Genomic DNA, 11,676 nt, shown 5'->3' on the forward strand with positions numbered 1-11,676 from the left:
GAGAAGACAAAACTACCACATGCCCCACATTCGATCAAAATTTGAACTGCCCATTCCTAGGTTTTCAATTCAAAACCCCTTTGGTCTCAAGGCGCTCTTTACGAGTTTTGACCTTGGCCTCTCCTTTTTCTTTTTCATTATTCTTTTTTTTTATTTTTCTTTTTTTTTGTTTCTTTTTTCAAGTGAAGTATTCATTGCTTGAATTAAAATTCTCAAGATTAGGCAGGGTATTGCCATCCATCTTGGTCAATACCGACGCTCTTCTAGATAAGGCATTCCACATAAGGTCTTTCTCGATTTGGCATCAACTTTCTTTTGAAGTCCCCCTATGGAATTCTCTGAGGCGAACCTTTTTTTGTGAGCTTGCGTCATCCACTTTCGATACACTTGACCATGACGGATAGCTTTCAACTTTTTCTCTTCAATTAAATTTAACTGATCATATTGGACTTGGATCCATTCTGCTTTATCCAACTTCAGCTTTGACAAGACTCGAAGGGTAGGAATATGAACTTCGATGGGTAAAACTGCCTCTATTCCATATACCAATGAGAAATGAGTTGCCCCGGTAGGTTTTTTTTTGCCTCCACTGAATCGTTCATTTTGGGGCGACATGGTGTTAATCTTGAACAGACTACAAACTTTTGATGTCATGCCGTCATTCAAATTTGGTGCATTGTCAGATATGATCCTTTTTGGCGTCCTATACCGATATATGATTTCTTTTTCAAGAACTTACAGACTGTCAGCTTTGTGGCATCGGCATATGAAGCAGCTTTTTCCCACTTAGTGAGATAATCAATGGCTACGAAGATGAATCGATGACCGCTAGAAACTTTCGGCGAGATTGGCTCAATGACATTCGTGCCCCACATAGAGAAAGGCCATGACTTCTATTGATTCTTTATAAGGTAGAATCCTATCCTACCATCCTTAACAAATCAGAGGATATACTACATTCTCAGTTATCTTCAAAGTCTTGAGGCTCATTTTGGACACATATCTTACTCAAAAGAAGATTTTGAGTCTATAGCAATGTCGTTCATATCATTAATATCTGGAGACCCGTTATAGGGACGAAACCAGATCCAAAGAATAAAAGAATCTAAGAATATTTATCTATATAGTATGATTATGAATGGAATTGAAACAATAAAATAATATTTGCTCGAAGTGAGAAACAAAGATGTATTTTATTGAAATAAAGATATTGAACATAAGCCTATCTAACAAAAGGATTCTTATTGCTCCTAGGCTTAGAGCAGTAAGCGTGTTTTGGACATTACTCCGAATTAGGTCTAAAATATACAGGGATCTCTTCCACAGTCCCATTGTTCAAAACACGCCTAAGTGTGTTAAGGGTAGACGCCTCAGAAATTCTCTTCCCCAGCCCCTTTTTCGAATACGACATTAACATTAAAATTTCCCAACATTCTTTCCGGGCCTTTGACTTCTTCAAAGAATTCCAACTCTTTACTATCCATTAGACTTTGCTCCAAGGCTTTGAATTCAGCACACTCCTGGATTTCATGGCCTTCTTCAGCGTGAAACTCACAATAGCTCATCATCCCTTTTGGTCACTTCCCCAAATTCTGAATGATTAATCCCATGTCTATCATTTGTTTCAAAACCCATTTCAGTGGGGTTTTTACTTCTGCAACATTGGTTTTGGCTCTTTTTCCTCCATTCAAAGCTATCGCGTTTACTCCGGGGTCTGGATGACTGGGTAACAGACTTCTTGCCACATCAGGTCCAGATGGATCGTCAAACTTTACGATGCCCATATTAATGAACCTTTCGACCAAATTTTTAAATGTAGTACAGTTTTCAATCGAGTACCTCGTAGTTCCTGCATGATACTCACCTTGGACATTTGCGTCGTACCATTTGGGGTATGGAGGTTGCATGGGTTTTGAGTAGAACGGAGCTACTATATGCGCATCAAACAGATTCTGATATAACTCCTTATACGTCACCGGGATAGGTGTGAACTGGAGTCTTTTTGTGTTTGGCCTCGAGTTGGATTCTTCCCTTGAGGGGCCTTGATAGCTAGCTGCTATCATCCTTGGCTGGCCTACAGTGACTGGTTTTGAATACCCTTTATTATACGAGCTCAGGTTGCTCACTTCACTTTCTTTGTGCCTTGGGGTTGATCTTTTGGCACTTTCCCCCGTATCTATCTTCCCACTTCTTATGGCATTTTCAATCATCTCGCCAGACATTGCCATATCTGAGAAGCTCATAGTAACGCTTCCCAACATGTGGTTAATGAATAGAGCTTTCAAAGTGTTGATGAAAAGCATCGTGGTTTTTTTCTCCAGAAGAGGTGGCTGGACTTGTGTCGCTACCTCTGTCCATCTTTGGGCATATTGCCTAAAGCTCTCACTTTGCTTTTTTTCCATGTTCTGTAATGTGATTCTGTCAGGCGTCATGTCTATTACATGGTTGTTTTGCTTCATGAAAGCTCGTGCCAAGTCCTTCCATGAGTGGATGTTGACACGGCTTAGTTGGTTGTACCATTTGGCTGCAGACTCGATCAGACTATCCTGAAAGCAGTGAATTAACAATTGATCATTATTAACGTATCCTGTCATTCTTCGGTAGAACATTGTGATGTGAGCTTCTGGACAACTAGTCCCATTATACTTTTCAAATTCTAGAGTCTTGAATTTTGATGGGAGCACTAGATCTAGGACCAAACTCAAATCCCTAACGCCAACCTTGTGACGGTAATCAACATTTTCCATTGCTCGAAATTTTCTTCCAACCACTTGTACTGATCTTCGAGCTATTTTGGCAGCTCTACTCTTGCTTCTACCTCGTCGTCGAGATCTGAAACAACGGGGTTGGTTGGATTATCTCCCGGATTAGAACCTGAGCCTGTTTGAAAGTTCATTGGTGTCGAGGCACCAGCCTGATATTGAGGTCTAATAGTAACGGGTATTCTTTGCGGGCACATATCTGGTTGTGCCTGAGTGCTTGTTGGAGTGAAACCTGGAGGATAAACAGGGTCCTCATGATCAACCCCAGATCCATTATGCTTTCCTCTAACCAATAACTGCTCCAATTGGTTCATCATAGTTCTTTGGGATTCTAACATGTCTTGTTGGATTTTATCCAGTCATTCCTACATCTGATCTTGTATCTCTTTTTGCAATTGTTCCAATCTTTCTAACCTCTGATCCATTGCCTTTGTTTGACACCGGGTACCGTAGTGAAATTTGGTTGGTGGACTCTTGTTGGTTTCCAGGGTAACTGAAATAATTATACCTAATTAGGGTCATTTTGTGAAAATCTAATGCATATGATGTAATGCAAATGCATGGATGCAATGAATGCATGAATGCAAAAGAAGAGAGGCGTTGATTCTGATTCAATTCTATTAGAACAACTTTTCTAGAAAATAAATCTCTCTACATAAAATGGATACTTATACGACCTTGCCCTCATACTCCAGGTGCAGACATCGATCTTTTCCTCTTCCGGGTGCTAAGATCAAATCTCGTAAACTTTTCAAAAAAGGCCTCTTCTATCTCCTTTTTGCTTGATCTGGGCATCGAATTGTTGCTCACTCATCCTCGTGATGCTTTTTGGCTTCTCTTTAAAAGGTCGAGAGGTTGACGACTCTCGAATAATTTTTATCAACTTGGATCCTCGGGCAACGAAGCAAATTTGGGTAGTCCTCCATTAGACCATCATCTTTCTCTCGTTACATTTTCTTGGACTATATTCGGACGATCGTATTATCTCTCACTTTATCAAGAAATTTATTTTCTTAAGACAAGCTCTCTATTTAGATACTAAACATGAATCAACACCTCTTTTCCATGATGAAAATGCAATGCAATGCAATGCAATCATAACAAAAAAGAAACAGGTTAGTACAAAGCAAAAACAAGCAAGAATAAATAGAACACCTATCCGGGTGACCACTAGGGGTTGGTGTAGCTCTACCTAGGTAGGTTCTCAAGTCTCACTATATGTGGATTGGTTATACAGTAAAGGTACCCGAACCGGCAGATTCCTCGATCCTCACCCATTATAGGCTCATATGGACTGAGTTCAGTTCAGGGGGATACATTTCTTTATGGCTATACGGAGATGAAAATCTCACGAAGACATAGGTACGGATGTACCCCAAAAGCGATGCACTATCCTATACGGATGTGAAAACCTTACGAAGGAATAGCTTCTCACTTACACTTAAAGGTGTAAAATCAACCGAAAATACAATGCCATGCAATAATATATCACCACATAACAATCATAAACCGAAATGATAATGACCGAAATGAATGAAACGCATAAAAAGATCATATGCTTAACCCAAATTTTAATTTCGGCAAAAAAAGACAAGAACTAATCAATTGATGGCTTGACTCTCTTTAGTGTCCCCAGTGGAGTCGCCAAGCTGTTGACACCATTTTTTTAAAAACGGGGTCGACTTGAATTTTGAAAACAAAAACGAAAATGTGAGTCGCCACCAACCTTTTTTGTTTAGGTGTGATCGGATCACCTCGTAATAAATGTTTTAATAAAATATTTCAATTATTTAAAACAATTATTTTGGTCTATGATGATTTAAGAAATCGGGTTCAGGAGTCAGTTATGCACGAGGAAGGGTTAGCACCCTCGATACGCCCAAAAATTGGTACCTAATTGATTAGTAAACGTCTGAATGCCGAAAGTTAAAAATTTTGAAAAAAGATTAAAAAAAAAGATGATACGATCACTAAAACTAAATAAAAAGGATCACTTGAGTAAATTTTAAAAAACGAGTTAAAGACCCGCTTATTCCAAAGTAACAAAATGTTACACCCCGTAAGTTAGGACGCGATATTTGAAACATTAGAGAATAGCGCGACTTTAATTTTTATTGAAGCTTCATTTTTTGAAAATTAGAGGGACATTTCGCTATTTTGACTTAATGAGAAAAATCGGAACCCCGTAAGTTAGGGTACGATTTTCTCAGGTCGTCAAAGCGTAAAATATTACCTCATAATGAAATTTATTTTATCATCTTTTAAAAATTTAAAAGGATTCTTTGCCATTTAAGTTTAGCGAGAAAATTGAAACCCCGTGAGTTAGGGTATGATCTCTCGAATCACTAAAATGCAAAGATATTGCCTCATCGATTCCTTTCATTTTTGAAATCTTAAAAGAATATTTCGTTGTCTCGGTTTAGCGAGAAAATTGAATCCCCGTAAGTTTGGGTACAATTTCTCGAATTCGCGGAACACGGAATATTTGTCTTATTTACAAATTTTCTTTTGAATGATAATGAGTAGGATATTTGAAGTAAGCATTTATCTTATTTAGAAAAAAATGATAAAGCAATCTAAGCTGGATATAAGTGTTAATATAGGAAATTATTTTTCATTCATAATTTAACTTGGGATTGGTGGAGAAGTATATCTAGCAAATTTCTGAATAGAATGGAATAGAGGCTTTTGAGAATGGTGATGCAATTTTAGTGAGCAATGGTACTGGAAGGTTAGTGAAAAAGGTAAGGCATAGATCGGAGGAGCCGCTGGATCTTGATGATCCTGTGGTGAATGATAGAGGTATGAAAGTAGACTCGGTTGGGTTCCAATCAATATCATGGAAAGATAAATTGTTGCGGGGTACTATCGCTAAAAAGGTGGATGCTAAAAAAGAAGATGATTTTCAATTGCTTAAGGGTGATGCCAGGACAAAGATAGTTGATGGTATCCCTACTATTACATTTTCGGAACGTGTACACCAATTTATTGCAAAGCGAATGGCTCTAACTATGATTGTGAAATTAATTAGGAAAAGGATCCCCTATTTTACCATGGTGAATAAGTTGCAAGCAATTTGAAGGTGTAAACAATCTCTATAAGTCATTGATTTGGAGAATGACTATTTCTCAGTCAAGTTTCAGAATTATGAGGATTATCTCAAAGTGTTGTCAGACGAGTTATGGACAATTTTGGGGCACTATCTCACAGTTTGTCTATAGACACTGACATTTTCAACAGATCAAGATTACCCAAAGAATATGATAGTTTGGATTAAATTGATCGGATTTCCAGAAGGATTGTACACGAAGAGTTTACTCAAAGTCATTGGAAGCGCAATTGGCCTTATTGCGAAAATTGATCAGAACACAGATAATAACTCAATAGGACAATTTGCAAGGTTCGCAGCCTACATAGATTTGGGTAATCCATTTTTTTCAAAGGTTAAAATTGACGGTAGAATTCAATATGTGGAATATGAATCGCTGCCTCTAGTTTGCTTCGGTTGCGAAAGGGTTGGTCACACGTACGATTCATGTCTACATAGAGTTGAATAAGGAGAAACAACTGAATGAACAATGGTAGAGAATCATGGTAGAGGTGCAACGACGTAAGAAGATCAGAGGGAGAACAATTTAGTCCATGGATTTTGGTTCAGCACAAACAGCGTCAGAATCCCATGATGGTGGTCAAAGTAAATGACGTTAACAGTGACTAGAAGGCTGAAGGATCTAGGTTTGAAATGCTTAGTGAAAATCACGAGGGGATAGAAGATAGTGGATCGTCTGATTTAAATAATAATAGGGGAAATCTGGATTCTGGGACGGTGATTGTGGGGATAAACGAGCTGGCTAAGGAGAAGACAGTTACTCAAATTAAGTCTAAAGGGTTTAAAAAAGAGAGTAATATGAGTAAAGATAAATGGGTGGTTATTGAAAATAGGTTGCCGGCTAATTCAAATATTCTTAAGCCCAATAATAAGCAAGTCTGTTTTACTGGATTAAATGAAAACCCATTCGATGATGGGTCAATGATAGGTTCAAGAATTTTGGACAAAGGGATAGACTCAATTATTTTTCAATTGTTTGGACAGGGGTTAAACAAAAGGAAAAATATGGTAATGAAGATACTATCTTTTAAGGGGGATTGTGGTGGAGAAGAGAATCTGGAAAGAACAACTAACAAAAAATTAAAAGAGACAGTAGGAGAAGTTTTCGGACAACGTCCTGTTGTTACGCCCAACAATCTGAGTAGAAACACCGATCAAGGACGGATTCTCCTATCAGAAGGGGCCCCCACATCTCTTCTGATTTCCTAAGTGATAGACGATATTATCCAAGGTCTTAACCAGGAAATCCAAGGTGTTACGACTATTGAATGAGGTGTAATGGAAGAGAACGGGGTCAAAGATATAACTTTAGAGGAAGTTTTATCTGCGTGAAGAAGCTTGGGTATGTAATTTCATCTCTCTTTTTTATATGGTTAATACAAATTTTAAGGCTTTCTTTTAGAACTGCTAAGGGTGTGGTTCGTTAAAGTTTTGTAATTTCTTTATGGAATATAAGCATGAGTTCGAGCCAGATTTACTAGTACTCTTTGAAGCCATAATCAGTGGGAGCAAAGCAGATTCAGTTGTTTCTAAAATGGGGTTTGATAATTCCTTTAGAGTTGAAACCATCAAGTTTTCTGGTGAAATTTGAGTACTTTGGAATGACAGTATAGGTATTGAGATTTTAAAAATTCATTTACAGTTTATCCATATGCGAGTTGGGGATAAACAAAATCATGCGAGTTGGGGATAAACAAAATCATACATCTTTTTTGTGCATTGTTGTTTATGCTAGTCCTCATCGAAGCACGAGGAAACTCTTATGGGAAGATTTGGGAATGATTGTTGCAGATATTGAGCCGTGGTTCATGGAAGGTGATTTCAACGCCATTTTGAAATGCGAAGGAATACAAGGTGGGTTTGAGTCCCATAAAGTAGGGTGTAGTAGATTTAATTCCTTTGTGTTTCAGCATAGATTGATAGATTTGGGATTTCAGGTCCTATGCACAGTTGGAATAGAGGGAATCTTTTTCAAAAGTTAGATCGATCGCTTTGTAATGATCATTGGCAAATGGTTGTTCCTAACACCTCTGTTCGTCACTTGCATAAACTTAAGATAGTTCATCGACCACTCTTGGTATTGGTTAATCCAACAAGGAGAAGAGAAGGGGAAAGACCCTTTCGATTCCTAGCCAGTTGGTTAGTAAATTCGAAATTTTGAGATGTTGCCAAAAAGTCTTGGAAAGATAACGACAATATTGTTAAAAATTTAGGGAATTTTATGAACTTGGTAAAGGATTGGAATAAGGTTATTTTTGGAAATATTTTTATCAAAAAAGAGAAGCAATCAAGGAGTTCAACCATGTTCAAAAAACCTTGGAACAATGCAATTCTATACATCTTCGGTTGAAGAAAGTAGATATTCGGGTCGAAATTGAAAATATTTTAAGCTAAGAAGAGTTACTGTGGTTTTAAAAATCTAGGTATGAATGGCTTGCTAGCGGAGATCAAAATACAAAGTTTTTTCATAATCGTACTTTAAGTAGGAGGAAACATAATAAAATTGAAGCACTTAAAATTGACGGATCAGAATGGTGCTTTGATGATAATCTCTTACAACGTCATGCTATAGAGTATTTTACGAGTCTTTATACTATGGATACGTATTCAGTAAATGGTTTCCCTGTTAATAGGTGATTCCCAAAATTAGAAGATGATCTTATTAGCTCTCTGAATGTTGAAATCAGTATGGGGGAGGTTTGTAGGCCTTATTTAGTATGGCACCTTTTAAAGCACTGGGGGTTGATGGGTTCCATGTGAAATTTTACCAGGCGAATTGGGATATCGTGGGTAAAAATGTCTATATTATGGTTTATAAGGTGTTTATAGGGGGAAGCTTGGATCCTGAACTTAATCAGACATTATTGGTTCTAATTCCTAAGAGTATTTGGACAAACACTATAAAGCAGTGGTGATTCGTCTTCGGAGGTTGATGCAAATATTTGTTAAGCAAAATCAGTCTAGTTTCATAGCTTTACATTTTGGACAACATCATAATTTCTCAAGAAGCGATACATACAGTGAAGAACACCAAGAGTAAAAAGGGTTGGATGAAAATTAAATTTGATCTAGGAAAAGCTTACGATTGGGTTCGGTGGGACTTCCTCCATGATACACTCACTGATGCTGGTTTGACGGGGTCTTTTGTAGATTTAATCTTACGTTGTGTATCTTCGGTATCTATGAAACTTTTGTAGAATGGTACACTTTTTGAGACATTTTTACCAACCAAAGGAATGCGATAGAGAGACCTCTTATCTCCATACATGTTTATTCTTGGAATGGAACGTTTAGGAGACCTAGTCGATGCTGCTACTAGACAGAAGCTTTGGGAACCACTAATGCTCTATCGACGTGGTCCAGGTGTTTCACACTTATTCTTCATAGATGACTTAGTACTCTTCTATAGAGCTTATGAGAAATGAGTGAATTGTATCAAACATGTTCTAGAAACTTTTTGTCATTACTCCGGCCATCGAGTTAATCATCAAAAAGCCTAAATTTTTCTCTAAAAACATGAGGGAAGAGGAAGCTACAAGCTTGTTTGATAAAATTGGTTTTATTAGAGTAAATGATCTGGGGAGGTACATGGATGTACCTTTTTTTCACAATAGAGTTGGGGTTAACACGTTCTGGTTTATTTTAGACAAGTTCAAAATCGACTTAATGGATGGGATGTTAGGAAGCTATTGTTAGCAGGGCGACTTACTATAGTAAAGTCAATTCTGATGAGGATTCCTAATTACTTTATGGCTACAACAAGTATCCCAATTTTGATTTGTAAAGAAATTGAAAAAATGGTTCGCGATTTTCTATGGGGGTCTTTTCACTCAGGTAAGAAACGATCACTTGTTAGCTGAAATGATTGTTGTAAACCTATGGTGAATGGGGGGTTGGGGATTTGAAGAGTACAAAATCAAAATAAGCTTTTTCTTTTGAAGATTGGTTATAACCTCATTGTCAACACTGAAGCATTATGGGTCCGAATATTGAGGAATAAGTATAAGATTCTTGGGAAAATTCCGTTGGATATTCGTCGCAGCAATTGCTTGCGTTTATGGAGATCTTTAACTAAAATTTGGGAGGAGGTCAAGAATGGTCTTATCTGGTCTGTATGTGATGGAAGGCTGATTAATTTTTGGAATGATGTTTGGGTGAGAGGTATGGGACCGTTAAAGCAAAAATATATTGGTTAATGGGAGATAGATGAGACAATTCGAGTTTGTAATGTTGTATTACCAAAAGAGGGTTGGAACGAACAATGGTTATCGTTCATTCTTCCTCAAAAAATTGTCGATCTCATTTTGGCTTGTAACATGCCATTGGGAGAGATGGGGTCTGATCAACTTAATTGGAAATGGATGTCAACATGAAAGTTCTCGCTTTTGGAGTCCTATAAATATATTTTTCCTGTCAATGATTCATATATCAATAAGCGACACAAGATAATTTGGAAAGTGGCTGCACATCAAAGAGTTTGTGTTTTTTATGGTTACTTGACAAAGATAGACTTCTAACCAATGAGGAACGAACAAGACGGGGTATGACTCAGATTCTTTATTGTGATCTATGTGGAAGTGCAATAGAATCTACAATCCATGTTATAAGGGACTGCGGGTTTGCAAAAACTGTTTGGAAATCTATTGTTCCTAAACGTGGTTGAAGGGACTTCTTTAATTCAGCTTTAGAGGTATAGGTGTTGTGGAATATCAAGAATGAAGGTAATTTTCTACTACATGAGGGTCAATGGGCTATCTGTTGGTTCATTTGGAAAAGCAAGAATGATTTTATCTTCAATAATTCTAATCGTAATAGTTGTGAGCTTATCACCTCGGCAATGGCTTGGACAAAGTCACTGAAAATAAAAGGAGTAATGGGACAATTGTCGTGCAAGTCAATGACAATGAAAAGATGGCAATTACCAACCTTTGGTTGGGTGATGATAAAATGTAGTTGACTCGGCATTAATGAACAAATTAAAGGTAGCAGTAGCTGGGGTGATGAGAGGACCAAGTAGAGGCTGGCTAGTGGGGTTCAGAATGATAACAAGTATGTCAGATATCTTTAATATCGAAGTTAAGGCTATTCTAGAAGGTCTGAAATTAGCTTGGGATAGAGGATTCAGGCAAGTAGAAGTTGAAAGTGATAACTCATTTTTAATTAATGTATTGCGGAATGATCTAGCAGCGGTAAGTAGTATTGACGAAATTAGATTGATACTTGATTGGTACTCTAAGGATTGGCAAGTTAAGTTTCGATACATTCAGAGGGATTACAATAAAGTTGTTGACCAATTAGCTAAAATGGACAGAGGCAGAGTTAATTGCTTGGTTATTCATGAAGATCCACCTCATTCAGTGAATTGTGAAAGGTTTGCTGGAGGAGGATATTCGTCAATCAATAATGGATAATGATAGAAGATGTTAAGTCTGTTTATTTAGACATGGTCTAATTTATTCTTGTACCCAAAAAAAAAAAACTTGGGATTGGTATAAATGAAGAATTGAACATAGGGGTCAACGTTTGATCGTATCGAGTAAAATTTTTTTGAGTTAATCGAGTTGATAAGTCTCATTTTATCTTCCTAACTCGATTTGTTTTTGAATCAAGTCGAGTTGAATGGAATGAAATTGTTCAAGTTAAATTAAAAAATTAAACAAGTCAATTTAAAATCTTGTTACAATATAACTAATTTCATATTAGAGCGCATAAATTTGAAACAATATACTTTTGAAAACTCTTTCAAAACAAAACAAGAAAAAAAAGATACATTAATATGATATACTTGAATTCTTAATTTGCTTA

At 37.1% G+C, this 11,676-nt stretch overlaps 1 protein-coding gene across 1 annotated transcript; it reads left to right on the forward strand.

Moving 5' to 3' along the window:
- Nucleotides 1-10,838: 10,838 nt before the first annotated feature.
- On the forward strand, nt 10,839-11,282 carry LOC105786720 (uncharacterized). Its single transcript, XM_012613212.1, has one exon. It carries the CDS (start codon nt 10,839-10,841, stop codon nt 11,280-11,282), a length of 444 nt encoding a protein of 147 aa, XP_012468666.1.
- The last annotated feature ends 394 nt before the right edge of the window (nt 11,283-11,676 follow it).

This window comes from Gossypium raimondii, chromosome 1, assembly GCF_025698545.1.
Source record: "Gossypium raimondii isolate GPD5lz chromosome 1, ASM2569854v1, whole genome shotgun sequence".
NCBI lineage: Eukaryota > Viridiplantae > Streptophyta > Magnoliopsida > Malvales > Malvaceae > Gossypium > Gossypium raimondii.